Source organism: Plecotus auritus (genome assembly GCF_963455305.1).
Source record: "Plecotus auritus genome assembly, chromosome: 1".
Classification (NCBI taxonomy): Eukaryota; Metazoa; Chordata; class Mammalia; order Chiroptera; family Vespertilionidae; genus Plecotus; species Plecotus auritus.
Genome location: NC_137770.1, coordinates 177296073 through 177313506, shown reverse-complemented (window position 1 = coordinate 177313506; position 17434 = coordinate 177296073). Strand labels below are relative to the sequence as shown.

The window sequence follows — 17434 nt, the reverse complement described above, 5'->3', positions numbered from 1 at the left end:
GGTGCCTCCTTAGCGTACATTCCCTCCACTGCTTACGAAAGTGCACGTGTTTCCTGTATTTTGGCAATTCGTCTGGATGGCACTAAAATCCCACCTTTAATCATTTCTAAGGGCAAGAAGGAAAAGATTGAACGTGTTTTGGGCATTTTTATTCCTGAAACTGAAAAAGCCTGGGCCACACAAGCAGTTATAAGGAAGTGGGTCGATTTAATGCTGCCGCTTGTTATGCGAGGGAGCCAAAGAGGTCTGCTAGCCTGGGATGCAGCCAGCACTCACCGCGCTAAAGACATGAAGACATTTCTTCACGAAAGAAAAATAGATCAGATAATGATTCCCGCAGGAATGACGGCCTATCTCCAGACTCTTGATATTGCAATAAACAAGCCATTCAAAGACAATTTGCGCATGGAAATTAATGACTACATTGAAAATAGAATGGAGAGAAATCAGTGTGGAAACTTTGTGAAACCTAAACTGCAAGAAGTTGTGACTTGGGTGAAGAATTCATGGGAGAAAATCACTGACAGTTGCATTGCAAATGCACTGCGAGCAGGCTACCTTGACAAGAAGTACTCATTTAAAGACAGTGCTATTGCTAAACATGAGAGATTTGGTCCACTGATTCTGAAAGAAATGGAGTCACAAGAAATTCACCAGGAAATTCAGGAATTGGATTGTTATGATGATGTTCCAGAAGATGATGACATGATTGTCATTGAATAAATGAGTAAATTCTTGATACTGTAGGATTCACAGTTTGTCTGGTTTGTGTTGACAACTACCGTACTACCGTACCGTATACAGGTAATAAATTTCCTTTATTTTCATTTAACAATAAATGTGTACCGTATTCTTCTTCATGGAAAAATAAGACATCCCCTGAAAATAAGACCTAGCGTGTCTTTGGGGGCAAAAATTAATATAAGACACTGTCTTATTTTCGGGGAAACACGGGTATATACAGAAGAAACTGAACAAGTAACTGCAGATAACAGGAGCCACATTTCATACTGTCAGAGAATGGAATTACAAATATGGAAACGGAGCAGGCTAGAATGAACTCTGGTGAACTATAAAGGGAGGTGTATAAGTCTTATACAGATATAAAAATTAACATAGATTAAATTACTATAGATATGTATATTCCCACATACAAACACATATAACACAGAGATACACATACACATACACAGACATATATGTATTCATACATACAGATATTTCCTAGCTCTGTCTCCTGAAGAGACCTAGGGGCATACCTGTCCCAATGAGCTTATCTAGTGTTTATATCTGTTTCCAAGTACCATTGTCCACTAAAAAGAATCAGGGCTCCTTAGAGAAACAACTGATTCCCAGAATAGCAAATAAAGTGGGGATGAAAAATCTTTTGTGCCATAAAGTAGAGATGCTGAAAGAATGATGAGGACATGTCAAGAAGACACAGGGCTCCTACTGACTAAATCTGAGGCAATCTGAGCATCAAAAGAAATGATAGTAATGGATTAAATAGGAATCCATAAATCCATACTAATAAATTGAATAGGTTGAATGCCAACTAATGAATTGTAGAAGGAATGATAGAATTAGCAACCATCAGCAATCTACCCAGGAAAGAATCATCAATGAATGCTAAAAGGAGTTGGTGAAAATATATTATGTAAGAGAACATTTACATAGTCTCAAAGTATTTTCCCACAAAATATTTATTAATTATAAAGTGAAAGAAAAGTAAGTCTAGAGTGGAGAAACTTGGCATCACCAACTTAATCAAGTGATCAAAGTTAATCTCACCAGTAAGTACCAAATCAACGTAACGTGTTCCCTTACACGTTACACTAAGAAACATCACTGCTATGGTATTTCTGCCAAAAATTTATATGTGTAAACGCCAAAGACAAATTGAGGGACAAACTAAAGAAGAAAAGAGAAAAGCTGTATTTGGAGAATAAAGCATGCCCATAAATGCAACTTGTATCCTTTTTGCTATCCAAGATATAATTGAAAAAAGTGGCAGAATTTGAATGAAGTACATGCATTAATTTCATGAGTCTGATGGTTATGTTGAGAGTGCCCTTGTCTTAGAAAATATATGCTGAATTATTTAAGGTTAATAGGACATCATATTTACAACTTACTCTTAGTTCAGGAAAAAATATAATAAGAACAAATTGTGTGTGGGATTTGGGGATAAGGGGGTGATACCAGAGAGGGAGAGAAGAAGTGCATGATAAAGCAAATGTGGCAAAATTTTACCCAATAGAAAGCCTGAGTAATATGCATATGGGAAGTCTGCACTCTTCTGTGACTTTTCTCTAAATTTGAAATTATTTCAAAATTTAAAAAAATATAAAATGGGTAGGGAAATGGTGTCTATGCAAAGGCAATTTAACTATTTTCAATAATTATGTTAGTAGGAGTGTTGGTAATATTACTCTGAAACTTTTATCTATATGATGTGGCATAAAGCAGATAAATAATTATGACATATCTACCACGTACCATGGCCTTCAGAAACAATTACTGCTATGGAAGAAATTATTTCTGTACACTGAAAAAGCCCAGAAACAATAAATAATTTAGTATCCACAGCACTCTTAATGCCAGATTGTGATGCTAAAACCCCATTTTTCCACTAAAAGAAACTACGACTTATTGGAAATATAGTTGATTCCAATTTCTAGTACAGGAAATATACTAGAGGAGCTTGAAACAATACTATACTGAAGAGCAAGGTAACTGCTAAAAACCACTGGGAGTGTGTCCAGTACTCCACAGCTAACCTAAAGGGGATCCCACTGCTTTTGGAAAATAAAAAGAACCAACTCCTTTTCTTGAAAACTGATCAAGGCAATCAAGCACTTATCCCACCTTTCCTATATGAATTGCACCACTGTGCAACTCTAAGACAGGTGAGGGGGAAGTGTCTCTTTATAGCAGTATTTCAGCTAAATAAATTATTTTTTAAAATTGTGAAGCCAGATATGAAAGTGGTTACATGTGTTTAGTATTTACAGGTAGACACGAAGTTCCCTTGCATGCCAGTTAGAAGTTATCTGTACATTCCCTTTCATTCTTAGCACAAACATGTTTTTTGGGACACCTCCCATGTTAATTGCTACATGCTGAAGACTGCACTAAAGCAGTATCATATAATTGTTTTAGATTTTCAACAGCAATTATGATACTGAAAAATTTTCTGCAATTCCACACATAAGGATTCTGCTTAACAATGACTGTGTTGCACATGCAACAAACACTAGTTACACAGAGTTAAAATTTGCACAAGTTCCATTACCTCTGGGTCTCAATATCCATTTCTGTCATCTTAAAAATGGAATCAGCAAGGTTTTCTGTATTAGTAATCACTGGAACCAATGCCTGAGAAGGTAATATAATACAGTTCAAGTACTGCCAGAATTTTTAGCACATTGGATTTTCCTGATTTATTAAATGTCTTAGCTATCACATGAAATCTCATTTACAATAATGTGCAGTATTACAAACATTGGTTGGGCAAATACAGTGATTATGAACCAGATTACATTACTTTTGGTTTAAACTATTCAGCCTTATTTTATGCATTCACTTTCTTGACATACTGCTTTGACAGGGGTTTAATGTAATCTGCATTAAGTATACTCCATATTAAGAACCAGTGAAAGGCCCGGCCAGCGTGGCTGAGTGGTTGAGCGTTGACCTATGAACCAGGAGGTCAAGGTTTGATTCCTGGTCAGAGCACATGCCCAGGTTGTGGACTCAATCCTAAGTGTGGGGCATGCAGGAGGCAGCCAATCAATGATTCTCTCTCATCACTGATGTTTCTATCTCTCTCTCCTTCTTCCTTCCTCTCTCAAATCAAAGCAAAGAAACAGTGAAAAGTAAATACAATATTTAAAATGTTTTTGTGGATAATCCAGAAGTGGAAAAACTCAGTTATTCCACTTTTAGATTAGACCCTAGAAAAACTCTGGCATATGTGTTCATGAAGATATTCACAAGGATGTGTATTGTTATATAGGAAAATTAAAAATGACCTACCCATGGAACAATGGATAAGTTGTGCCATTTCCTTTTTACTTAATTCTGTACAATAGCAAAAGGGAATGAATTCACATTCATTTAAAATTAAAAATAAAATAACAGAATCCAAAAAAAAAAAAAGCAAGTTACTCGAAGGTCTGTTTTTATTTAATAACTAGTGGCCCAGTGCACAAAATACGTGCACATTAAAAGGGGATAAATTAGAGGAAATAATTTAATATTGCTATTTGCCCTTTCTCTATAATAGAAGTGTCAGAGATGAAAGAAAATTAGTAAAATGTATATGAAAACCTTCTTCCTGTCAGAGTCTGGGGCACACCACGGGACCCAGAGTCAAGTCCCCGCCCACCCACATTCACCTCAAAATCGCGTGAGATCCAGACCCAGCCGCCCACCCCCCCATTGGGCTAGATCCAGACCCGGCCATTCCACCCTTGTCAAGCCCCGCCGGGCAGGGGACGTAGCCTCAGGTTCCCTGGCCCTGCGCCAGGATGGGGGGCATGGCCTGAGGTCCTCCAGCCCAGACCAGGGCGGGGGGCATGCCTTGAGGTCCCCCGTCAAGCCCTGCCAGGTGTGGGACATGGCCTGAGATCCCCTGTCAAGCCCCGCTGGGTGGGGGGCATGGCCTGAGGTCCCCCATCAAGCCCCACTTGGCGGGGCTGCGCAGCCTCAGGTCCCCCAGCCTGGCACTGGGAGGAGGGCACAGCCTTAGGTCCCCTGTAAAGCCCCGCTGGGCGGGGGGCGCGGCCTGAGTTCCCCTGACCCAGCACTGGGGGTGCACCTTGAGGTCCCCCGTCAAGCCCCACTAGGTGGGGAGCACGGCCTGAGTTCCCCTGTCAAGCCCCGCCAGGCAGGAGGGCACAGCCTCAGGTCCTCTGGCCCGGTGCTGGGGCGGGGGGTGCGGCCTGAGGTTCCCCGGCCTGGTGCCGGGGTGGGGGGCGCATCCCCACCTGGTGGGGAGTGTGGCCTGAGGTCCCCTGGCCTGGCGCTGGGGCGGGGGGAGCAGCCTGAGGTCCCCTAGCCCAGCACCAGGACGGGAAGCACACCTTGAGGTCCCCTGTCAAGCCCCACGGGGGCGGGGGAGGGCATAGCCTCAGGTCCCTGCTGATTGCTCGTTAAGGCTCCTTATGGGAACTTGGCCTCAGCTGTGGGTGTAGCCATCTTTGTGATGGAGTGGTGGTTAATTAGCATATTCCCTCTTTATTAGATAGGATTTTCTGTCACACACCTGTTATATATCATGTCCATCATTAGCAGAATCCTATCTTATAAAGAGGGAATATGCTAATTAACCACCACTCCATCACAAAGATGGCTACACCCACAGCTGAGGCCAAGTTCCCATAAGGAGCCTTAACGAGCAATCAGCAGGGACCTGAGGCTATCCAGGGGTGGGCAAACTTTTTGACTCGAGGGCCACAATGGGTTCTTAAACTGGACCAGAGGGCCAGAACAAAAGCATGGATGGAGTGTTTGTGTGAACTAATATAAATTCAAAGTAAAGGAGCGGAGGGGAGAGCAAGAGAACCGGATAGAACAGCCGGATCTGGCCCACGGGCCGTAGTTTGCCCACGGCTGGCCCCGCCCCCATGGGGCTTGACAGGGGACCTCAGGCCATGTCCTCCACCCGGCAAGGCTTGACAGAGGACCTCAGGCTGCGCCTCCCGCCTTGGCACCAGGCTAGGGACCTCAGGCCGGGCACCCCACCAGGTGGGCCTTGACAGGGGACTTCAGGCCGTGCCCCCCGCCCCAGTACTGGGCCAGGTGACCTGAGGCTGCACCCCCCTGCGGTGGGGCTTGACAGGGGACCTGAGGCTGTGCCCCCATCCCGGTGCCAGGCTGGGGGACCTGAGGCTGCACACCCCCGCCTAGTGGGGCTTGACGGGGGACCTCAGGCCATGCCCCCCACCCAGCGGGGCTTGACAGGGGATCTCAGGCCATGTTCCACACCTGGCAGGGCTTGACGGGGGACCTCAAGGCACACCCCGCATCCTGATCTGGGCTGGGGGACCTCAGGCCATGCCCCCCATCCTGGAGCAGGGGCAGGGAACCTGAGGCTACGTCCCCTGCCCGGCGGGGCTTGACAAGGGTGGAATGGCCGGGTCTGGATCTAGCCCAATGGGGGGGTGGGCGGCTGGGTCTGGATCTCACGCGATTTTGAGGCGAATGTGGGTGGGCGGGGACTTGACTCTGGGTCCCGTGGTGTGCCCCAGACTCTGACAGGAGGAAGGTTTTCATATACATTTTACTAATTTCCTTTCGTCTCTGACACTTCTATTATAGAGAAAGGGCAAATAGCAACATTAAATTATTTCCTCGGATTAATCCTCTTTTAATGTGCATAAATTTCGTGCACCAGGCCACTAGTCTAAAATAAGAACACATAATTTGAAAAACAAATTTCACCCTCCCTCCTCATAAACTAGAAGTGATTTTATTTGTGTGATTACAAAATTAATGTGGCTCACCAACCCGGGCCAGGTGGCTCAGATGTTTCTCCCTCAAAAATAAAATAAATTAAAATTTTTTTAAATAAATAAATATAGTTTAAGAAACAAATGTAATTTACTTCTGCTTGCTGACATTATTTTTCCAGAATATTTATATTTCTTATGTAGTAGCTACTGAGTATGTATATCAATCCTTTTCAACTAAACACATAATATGAAAATATGTGAAAGCTGTAAATTTGTTTCACTTAGATGTTCACTGCCATAAATAAATTGTAAAATAATATTCTCAACTAAAAACATAGAAAGCAACAATATCCTAGATCCATTTGAAGATCAAGTTTTTCCTCAAGGAAAACTATTGCCAATTTTTAAAAGTGTTTTTTCAATCAGACTTCTCACCCAGCAAGAATGAAATGTACAGAGGACAAAGATTCTGGAATTTAGTTTCATATCTTCCCATTCACTGTATAAGATTAATGAACATTGAAATGCAATGTTCCATCTTACTATGAAAACACTGAGTCAAATTCTGAGTTATAAGGGTGTGTTTTTTTTTTGTTTGGTTGGTTTTTTAAAATATTATTTTATTGATTTCAGAGAGCAAGGAAGAGGGAGAGAAAGATAGAAACATCAATTATGATAGAGAATCACCAATTGGCCGCCTCCTGCACGCCCCCTACTGGGGCACATGCCCTTGATGAGTATGGAACCTGAGACCCTTTAGTCCGCAGGCCAATGCACTGAGCCAAAACAGTTAGGGCTCTGAGTTATAAGGGTTTGATGGTAATCTAGAATAAGTGAAATTCAGGAATAAAAATATAAAATTTCATTTTAACCAGTAGCTTCAATTTCCTTCTACACTAAACATTTTACCAAAAGCTTACAAAGTGTTCTAGATCTTTCCCTCCTCTTAAATCTTTTTTTATTTTTTTAAAAATATATTTTATTGATATTTTACAGAGAGGAAGGGAGAGGGATAGAGAGCTAGAAACATCGATGAGAGAGAAACATCGATCAGCTGCCTCCTGCACACCTCCCACTGGGGATGTGCCCGCAACCAAGGTACATGCCCTTGACCGGAATCGAACCCGGAACCCTTCAGTTCGCAGGCCGACGCTCTATCCACTGAGCCAAACCGGTTTCGGCCCTCCTCTTAAATCTTAAATTATTTCAATCAACATCTTCTGAAAATATTCAATGTAAAATATACTTTGCTAAGTATTTACACATAACTAAACAAGGCTTAGAGAAACTAAATAACTTGTCCCTAGTTACAAAGTTGTCAGAGGCAAAGTCTGCATCTGAACTAAGGTTTTCAGACTACACCACAACTGTATACTATCACTTTATTTGGTAATTACATCCGTTGCCTTATAATACAATGTACTACTTTCACTTTATATTTCTTAATTTTTCCCATTTTCATGTCTTTAAGAGCAACAATTGTTTGGGCTTTAATATCTTGTAGTATCCCTTTAGTTTGTTGATTCAAGTTGCTTGTATGACAGAAGAATGCCAGACTACAAGTTTAAAAATTCTCAGGGCCTTACACTTGTAAAATAAAAATGATACCTAAAAATTGAGTGCTTACTGTGAATGCTTTCCATGTATTAACTCATTTAATCCTCACAACAGCCCTATGAAATCAGTACATTATTGTCCCATTTTGCAGAGGAAAAAGCTAAAGCTTAGAGAGTTTCTCTAAATTGCCCAAGATTTAGGTTACACGTTAGTAGGTGGAGGAGCTAGGTTTCAAAAGCCACAGTATTGTCTCAAGTGGTTACTTGCTTAAAGTTCCAACTGTCCCTCTAGGACTAGATAGTGACTAAAAGAAATGTATTCATACTGTAGGGAGAATAAAAAAAATTTAACTCTGGTCACTGATTTCTTAGATACAACACCGAAAGCACAGGCAATAAAAGCAAAAATAGACAAATGGGACTACACCAAACTTAAAAACTTTTGTGCATAAAAGGACACAATCAAGAAAGTGAAACACAACCTACAGAATAGGAGAAAAAACTGCAAATCATGTATCTGATAAGGAGTTAGTATCTAGATTTTATGAAGAACTCCTACAACTAAAAAAATAGCCCAATTAAAAAATGGGCAAAGGTCTTAAACAAACATCTTTCGAAAGATGATATACAAATGGCCAACAAGCACATAAAAAGATGTTCAACACCACTAATCATAAGATAAATGCAAATCAAAACCACAATGAGGTATCACCTCACACTGGGCAGGACGGGTACTATAAAACAACAACAAAATAAGCAAATAGAAGATGTGGAGAAAATGGAACTCTGGTGCCCTGTTGGTGGGAATGTAAAATGGTGCAATTTGTATGGAAAACAGCATAGCAGTCCCCCCAAAAGTAAAAATAGTACTTTCAATATAATCCAGCAATTCCCTTTCTGCATATATTCCCAAAAGAATTGAAAGCAGGATCACAAAGAGGCATCTGCACACCCATGCTCATAGCGGCATTATTCACAATAGCCAAAATATAAAAACAATCTAGGTGTCTATTGACAAATAAATGGATAATGAAAATGTGGTATACACACGCAATGGAATATTGTGCAACTTTAAAAAGAAAATCCTACTACATGCTACAGCATAGATGAACCTGAAGGACATCATGCTAAGTGAAATAAGCCAGTTAAAAAAAGACATGTCCTCAAATAACATTGTTTTGCTCAACTTCATTTTGTTATAAGGTTGATGAGATGCCATAGGAACTTAATTTTTTTTAAAGATTTTTTATTGATTTTTTTTTTTTTTTTTTAGAAAGCGGGAGAGGGAGAGAAACATCAATGTGAGAGAGAAACATCAATCAGCTGCCTCTCGAACATCTTCTACTAAGATCAAGCCTGAAACCTGGCATGTGCCCTGACTGGGAATGGAACCAGGAACTTTTAGGTGCTGTGGACTACATCCAACCAACTGAGCCACACCAGCCAGGGCAGGAACTTAATTTTTGTTTATATTAATCAGCCTGTGGCAAATTTGCTTTCATTATACATCCTTTTGGTTAAAGTTGCAGAATATATGGACTATATTAAGTGAGGAATTGCTGTATATAATTCCACTTGTATAAAGTATCTAAAGTGGCCAAATTTTAAAAGAAAATAGAATGGTGGTTGCCAGAGGATGGTGGGTAGGGAAAATGGAAAGCTGTTTAACTGGTATAGTTTCAGTTCTGTAAGATGGAAAATTCTGGAGATTTGTTGCACTACAAGGTGAAAATGGTTAACACTGCTAAACTGCACACTGAAAAATGGTTAAAAAGGTAAATATTAAGTGTTTTTTGCCAAATTAAAAAAATACATTAACTCTTTTCTTTCACTTCCCTTTCCTGTTCTCTCTGGAATAGTATTCAATAGTGATATAATGAAAGGACAGAGAAAAACAAAGAATACAAATGCTTCAACAATGTAGAAACAAATTAAGAGAACTCCACATACTCATTATCAATTTTCTCCTTAACTTGGAAATACCTAAGTCTCCAGTGAAATATTATCCTACTAGAGGCCTGGTGAACGAAATTCATGCATGGGTCCCTAGGACTGGATGGCGATCACGGCCGATCTGGGCCTTTGGGCTGCCAGCTGGGGCCTTCCTTCATTCCACGCTGCCCCCTGGTGGTCAGCACACATCATAGCAAGCAAGAAAACTCCCGTGGGGACAATTTGCATATTAGGCTTTTATATATACATACATACATATATATATACATACATATATATATATATATATATATATATATATATATATATATATACACACTAGAGGCCCAGTGCACGAAATTTGTGCACGGGGGTGGGGGGTTCCCCTCAGCCCAGCCTGGACCCTCTCCAATCTGGGACCCCTTGGGGGATTTCCAACTGCCGGTTTCGGCCCGATCCCTGGGACATCCCTCTCACAATCTGGGCCCGCTGGCTCCTAACTGCTCACCTGCCTGCCTGCCTGATCACCTCTAACTGCCCCCCCCCGCCAGCCTGATCAACCCTAACCGCCTCTGCCTGCCAGCCTGATTGCCCCTAACTGCCCCCCCTACTGGCCTGGTTGCCCCCAACTGCCCCGCCGCCAGCCTGGTCGCCCCTCTCTGCCCCCCCTGCCAGCCTGGTCGCCCCCAACTGCTCCCCCCCGCCAGCCTGGTCGCCACCAACTGCCCACTTCCCCCCCCCCCCCCCCGGGGTGGCCTGGTCGCCCCTCACTACCCCCTTCTGCCGGCCTGGTCACCCCTCACTGCCCACCCCCTGCCGGCCTGGTCGCCCCACGCAGGTTGCTGTTCTGTTGTTACTGTGAGGGCATCGTAACCAATTTGCGTATTACCCTTTTATTAGTATAGATTGCAAAGCACTATGTGTAGTGGTTAAAGGCCTTTTGGAGCTAGAAAGCACAAGTACTAGTCTGACTTTGCTAATTACTATGTAGCCTTGTATAGATATTCTCATTCATTCATTTATTCATTCACCCATCCACCCATCCACCCATCCATCCATCCATCCATCCATCCATCCATCCATCCATCCATCCAAAAGACAGTCTGTTTCCATATGGGTAAACCTGTTCAAATGAATCCTGTACCTCTACATAGGCTTGTTCTGAGGAATAAATGAAGTAATTCATATAAAACACTAGGCACATGGTCTAGCACTTTGTAAGTGCTCAATAAACATTGCTATTATTAGTACTGTAAAGCCTAGGACATGAACAGGGTGAATTCAACTAAGAGTCCAGTACTCTGTTCCTTAGAGATCTGCCTAATTTGTGGATAATTATGGTGTTAGCAAATCAAATGGTATTTTGCAAATCATTACTGATGCTTTATCATTCTTGTCTAATTTGTGCTCCTCTCTCCTAAAGTAACTCCCTCCCAGGGAAAAGCAATGTCATCTCAGGTATTCGAAAACGTTTGCTTTGGGAACAATGTTTTACCCAGAGATGCTGGAACCTGAGACTTGTACACTAGCAACTAGAGTTCCCAGTTCCTTTCACTTCATTGGGGGCCTAGGCCTCTGGGGGTGAGGATGGGGAGGGAGGGAGGGCCGCACAACCCCACACGAGAAATAAAGCCCACTCTGGTAAGGCTATGTCGGGACCAGACAAGTCTCCCAGGGACATTCTCCTGGTAGAATGGCAGCCAGACATTTCCGAAAACGGACCAGGGAACCAGCAACTCTCGCCTGTCAGCTGAGAGCGGGCATCTCGCAGGCCGCTGGTGCAAGGGAGTCTCGGGCAGCCCATCCCAAGCCAGTGCCCAGCCCGGGACGGTTGAGGCCCCGGCGGTAGGGGTGTCGGGATGCTCCTCCCAGTGTCCCCCGGAGGGTCGGGGGAACGCGGAGCCCGTGCGGGCGAGGGTGGGGGCAGGAGCGGGCTGGCGGCGGTCGGGGGCCGCCGGGAGGGGAGGGACGCAGAGGGCCTCACCGCGGGCCGAGGGCAGCGGGTACAGCTTCTCGGCCTTCTGCAGGAAACGCTGGGCCTTCTCGCGGTCGCCGGCGTTCAGGGCCTCCCGGGCGATCTCGACACATTTCTCCGCCTCATCCCGGTTTCCCTCCATGGCTTGCCTGCGCCTTCTTCCGTTTCCTCCGGGAGCGCTGACCCGGGCGGAAGCCGCCGTGGCGGCCGAGGAGGCGAGGCCGGCCGGGTGGGGGCGTGCGGGGCGGAGCGCAGACCGCGGCGGCCCGGGCGCACTGGCGGGCTCGCAGCCCCGCCTCCTCGCGGAGGCCTCCCCGCCCCCCGCGGGCCGCTAAGGCGCGAGCCTCATCTCCTGGCCCCCAGACCTGGGCGTCCGAGCCCCCTCGGCGGTCTGCGCGCGGCGCCCACAAGCTCCAAGCCGAGCACCCCGAGGGGGCGAAGGCGGCCGCCGAGGCTGGGACGACGCCGCAAGGGCCGCGCCGCGCGCCCTGACCTCCCCACGCTGGCCGCAGCCCGCCGTGAAGGCGGCTGGGTGGACGGATGGGAGGTGGGGATGGTTTTCAAGAAAATTCCCAGAGGTCGAGGGCCCCGCCCCCGGACCCCGTAGCCTAGGGAGGGTTCGGTCAGGTGACGACCGGCTGTCAGTCCCGGACGCAGCGCTTCCGGAGCAGGTGTAGAGGAACACGGCAGAGCATGGTTGGAACCTAACTCTAGGGCTTGTTTTACCTGCCTTATTTTAGCTACATACCATTTCCCCTGACCCAGATTCCATTAAATTGTCTCTTAGGATACCAGTGAGGTTCAAAGCCAACTGTCTGCAATTATTCTGGTCTTAACCCGAATTTTTTTTATGACCAAAACAGAAGGAAACAGCTTTATGGGAATGTATTACCGTCACAGAAGAAAAGTACTTGGGTTTCCTCCCTAATCTCATTTTCATGACATTGCCAGCGAAATGTTCTCCTGGGGAGGGGGCCAACTTATTGTTTGGGAAAGTCATAACCCAAATTTTAAAAGGTTAAGACAACTTGCCAGAAACCAAAATAACCCACTCAACCCAATCACAAAATAACCATTTTTACAATGTTCACTCAAGCTATTGTTACCCTTGTTGGAAATACCAAAATTCAGACAAGACTTCCAAATAAATCCCGATTTTCTTCTGTAAAATGTAATAGTATTCCCCAAAGATGTTACCAAGTATCAAATAATTCAGCTTTCTATACTGTGCAGCACAGAAAATATCTGAGGTCTAAACTGGAAGTTCCTTTTGTGGAGGTAGCTAAATACAGGATTTGCCCTCCTCCTCCCCAAGTCCACCACAGCAATACTGCACCAGTGCAGTGCTGTCACATACAGCAAGTTTGGCCAACATGCAAACTGAGATGGACAAAGAGCCTAAAAAACTTGTCCCATTCCAGTTCCTGCCAAAGTTTTAAAATCTTTAATAGCTAATTACACAATATTAACTTACAGTTTGGCCTGTTTACATAGAAAATTAAGTTTAATTTCTGGAGAAGATATATGCTTAAGTTATTGATGGATGAAATACCTATTCAAAAGGAAGGTGTTTCTATTACAATCAAGCAAATTTAAAAACACAACTTGTTTGGGATATGACCTTTATTGAGCTTATCCACCGGAGTGGAAATAATGTCTGTACAAAACCAAATGTTTGTTACTATAACTTCTGCATCACAATTAAAATCCAAACAGTTTTTTAAAAACAGTCAACTCAATCAAAACCCACTACTTCAGAATCAATAGCTTCTTTGAAGCCACAGTAACACTTAAATATGGTTAAGACTCGAATGCAGAAATTTGGTTGGTTGGAAAGCTAATTAACTTCCAACTTGCTCAAATAGAATTACAAAAAGGCAAAATTGTGTTTTTCACAGAGATACAGTCCACTGGAATCACCAACACTGGACAGCTGTTAGAGTATTTAGAGTCCTGAGATAATATGAAATCCAGGCATCCTTTAGACAGTCTTCTGTTGTCCTTTCTTCCCAATCAGAGATTTGTGGATGTGTGGAATAACACCTAGGAGAGGGACAGGGATTAATTCTAGTTTTTAACACATTTAAAAAATCACACTATACTTAAACCAGAACAGTTGTTCAACTTGGCAGATGTCTTTCAATGAAGTGAGTCAAGTATGCAAAGTAAAAACTCATTAAGTTATTCCATACATCGATATTCATGATGGAACCATAAAACACATCAGTGAAATTTTGCTCAGGGGTCCTCTTTTAGATTAGAAATTACTAATGGGAATTTTTTAAAAGCTAAGAATTATTTTCTTTAAAGGAATTTGAAGTAAAATTTTAGTATTCACATACCACCACCAGCAATTGTAGCCTTGATGAGAGAATCCAATTCTTCATCTCCACGAATAGCAAGTTGCAAATGACGAGGGGTAATACGCTTTACCTTTAAGTCTTTTGATGCATTTCCTGCCAATTCAAGTACCTAGAAGGCAAAGACTAATCAATTTTCTTCCAACTATTCTTTAGGCCAAGATCCAGAGCAAACAAACCTTCATGAACATAAATCTAGCAATTGTCTCCCTCCTCTCCCCTTGACTACCTGAATGTCAAAATGGCATAAGCTATAAAGGGGGCACGCAATTTTATTTCCAAGAGCAGCTCAAGCTCAATAGGATCCCTTAATGATCACCAGCTCCCTCTAGCGTTCCCAGAGGCTTCTCGCCGCGTTTAGGGCCTGGGAGTTTTCTTGCATCACTTTCCTCCTTCCCTCTCGCCACCTACCGCTCCCCCCCACCCCCCGCAAACCATTTCCAGATTATAGGCGTACACCCACATTTACCTCTGCGGTGAGGTACTCCAGAATGGCTGCGCTGTACACAGCAGCAGTGGCGCCTACACGTCCATGACTGGTCGTCCTAGATTTCAGGTGTCGATGAATACGGCCCACCGGAAACTTAATTTTAAGCAAAAACAAATGCACAAAGATATGAATCAAAGATGATAAAATCAAACGCGCGCCAAAGCAAGGAGCAAGGACGCTGGTGCAGCAACGGGCCCCCGTATCGACACACGTGATCGCCCCCCCGCCCCGATATTTATCGAATCCGCAAAACAAGTCGCGACACCGCATCACCCACGCAAAGACGAAACGCTCATCTAGAGCAATGATAAGCAAGAAAAGGATAAGAAAACGCCACGATCCTCAGACTGCACGGTACCACCACTGACCTGCAAGCCGGCTCTCTGCGAGCGGGAAACCGCCTTTGTCTTGGCCTTTCCGGAGTCTTTCCCAGCCTTACCGCCAGCCTACGGCGCGCACACGCCCGCCAGCGAAGGAGGAACGGAGAATATAGGATTACTGGGGCGGCGCGCCCCTCCCCCACCGCGGCGCGGCCCCGCTCCAGCGCGCACCCACGCCCCGCCAGGGTCTCTGGCCCGCCGCGCGCCGCAAGGGCGATCCCGCCTGCACGCCCCCCGCTGCGCGCCCGCCGCGGCCGCGCGCCTCCGTCCGCCCGTTCGCGCCCGCTAGTCCCCAGCGGCGCTGCGCGCGCCACTCAACCGTCGCCGCCCGCCGCGAGATCGGAGGCGGCCAGCTCGCCACCGACAAATCGCCTCCCCCCCGCTCTCCCAAATACTGTCTCCGCGCGTTCCCAACCGCCGCCACTTCACCCCCATCTCCGTGTGTTACGGGTCTTCTCCTCCGGTAAAAACCCGCGGAGCCTTCGAGAGCCCTTGCGAAGTTTACCATTTCGAATTCTGCTGAAGCCCAAGCGAGCAAGGCAGAGAAAGGAGTAGTCAGACACCCAGCGAGATCCCACCGCCTACTCCCTCGCACCGCGATTCAAACTGCGCTGTCTCCCGCCTTCCCCGCTCCCTTTATACTGCAGAATGTTCCCTCATCCGGGAACTCGGATTGCTCATCCCACCAATGGCCGCCTCCCGCCCTCGGGACGCGTCCTTGAGGCTTCAGCCAATGAGCAAGCGCAGAAAAGGGTGGAGGGGCGGGCGCTTCGCAGCTCGATCCGCTATTGGGACGTGGGAAAGGAGGGGGGAGAAGGGAGGGATGGGAACCGGGGAAAAGAAGGGCACAGCGGCGGGAGGAAGAAACAGAGCGAGCTACGCTGCGGGAACGAGGACAGCCTGCGATTGTGGTCACGTGTCTGGGAGGAGGAGCTGATAGGCTTTGGGGAGGAGCACGCAGTAGCGCCCCCTGGTTTTCTAGCTGGGTGCTGGTGACTGCGTGAAGTTGCCTCCGGGTCTAAGGCGCTCTCGTTCCTGTTCCCCACCCCACACACCCCAGCGCTTCGCCGGCGGAGACCCGCTGTCATACATCCTTCTTCCGGATGGATGACCCTACTATCATCCATCCCTTAGGTTTGACAGATAGTGCTAATGCGTCCCGCCTCCTCCGCGAACCACAGCCTCCGTAAAGATTTTGCATTACTTTACCGCGGCGAGTCCCCAGCCACCGACTGATCAGGACCCTGTGACCCCACTTCCTTTGCAGCGGTATCTCCCACCTCTTCCTTCTCACCACTTTTGAAACTCCCCACGGGATAATTGCACGGGAACAAATGGTGTAGCAAAGTCGCCCTGCTGGATGCAAAAGACCTTTTGGTCTGTGCACGGAGGGCTTGGAGTGAGGTGCTATTATTTTCTTTAATCAAATCATAAACTATATTTACCTGGAGACTACACATCAGTGGGTTGCACCTATAATCTGGTGTCTAAAGTTGATTTAGTGATACCTTAAAGCTATTACGTGTCAATTTTTCTATACTACACATTTTGCTACATGACACATGTTATATAAATGTCATTGGATAACTCCTAACATGATTCACAGGCAGTTACAGATGGTCTATGTAAACAACTGAAAATGGTGGGTTTAAAAAATTGTATTGTATGCACAATACTATCATAATGCCTGTTACTTAGTCTTCCAACTAATAGATTAATAACACCCGTGTATATCCCCAGCTGCTTGGAAATAGTAGTGATCTAATCTTTCACATTTGTAGTGCTTAATAGTATATTAGTGTATTACACTTAACATATTTCTGACATGAAGAAACTTTATGGAAAAGTACTCTTTCATTTTTTAAAATATATTTTTATTGATTTCAGAGAGGAAGATAGAGGGAGAGAGATATAGAAACATCAATGATGAGAGAATAATTGATCAGCTGCCTCCTGCATGTACCCCACTGAGGATCAAGCTTGCAACTGGGCATGTGCCCTGACCCAGAATCCAACCATGACCTCCTGGTTCATAGATTGATGCTCAACCACTGAGCCATGCCAGCTGGGCAAAAAAGTACTTTTAAGTACTTTGGACTGGGTTTCAATGTCAACCCCCCCTCCCCCATAGCCCCAATTAGGGGGCTGGCCAGCCAACCTCCCGTAGTCCCTCCCCTGCTCGGGGAGAGGCGGGGAGGTTGTCTGTGGGAGCGGTTTGACCACCAGGAGGCAGCTCCTGCGTTGAGTGTCTGCCCCCTGGTGGTCAGTGCACGTCATAGTGAC

At 45.3% G+C, this 17434-nt stretch overlaps 2 protein-coding genes across 3 annotated transcripts in view; both read right to left on the bottom strand.

The window, feature by feature from the left end:
* Positions 1 to 12459, bottom strand: part of DNAJB14 (DnaJ heat shock protein family (Hsp40) member B14) — a 45207-nt gene extending 32748 nt beyond the window's left edge. Inside the window, exon 1 of one of the 2 annotated variants that reach the window (XM_080670699.1) lies at positions 11931 to 12459. In XM_080670699.1, the coding sequence (XP_080526825.1) occupies positions 11931 to 12063 (133 nt within the window). In that variant the 5' untranslated portion in view covers positions 12064 to 12459. The remainder of the gene's footprint in view (positions 1 to 11930) is intronic. The other variant, XM_080670700.1, reaches the window with a different exon arrangement.
* An 884-nt stretch (positions 12460 to 13343) lies between these two features.
* H2AZ1 (H2A.Z variant histone 1) lies at positions 13344 to 16059 on the bottom strand. The gene is made up of 5 exons (XM_080679294.1): positions 15657 to 16059; positions 15140 to 15217; positions 14751 to 14864; positions 14264 to 14393; positions 13344 to 13964 (listed from the first exon to the last, which is right to left on the bottom strand). The coding sequence occupies exons 1-5, from the start codon at positions 15657 to 15659 to the stop codon at positions 13903 to 13905; spliced, it is 387 nt and encodes a 128-aa protein (XP_080535420.1). The 5' UTR covers positions 15660 to 16059; the 3' UTR covers positions 13344 to 13902.
* Between the last annotated feature and the right edge of the window lie 1375 nt (positions 16060 to 17434).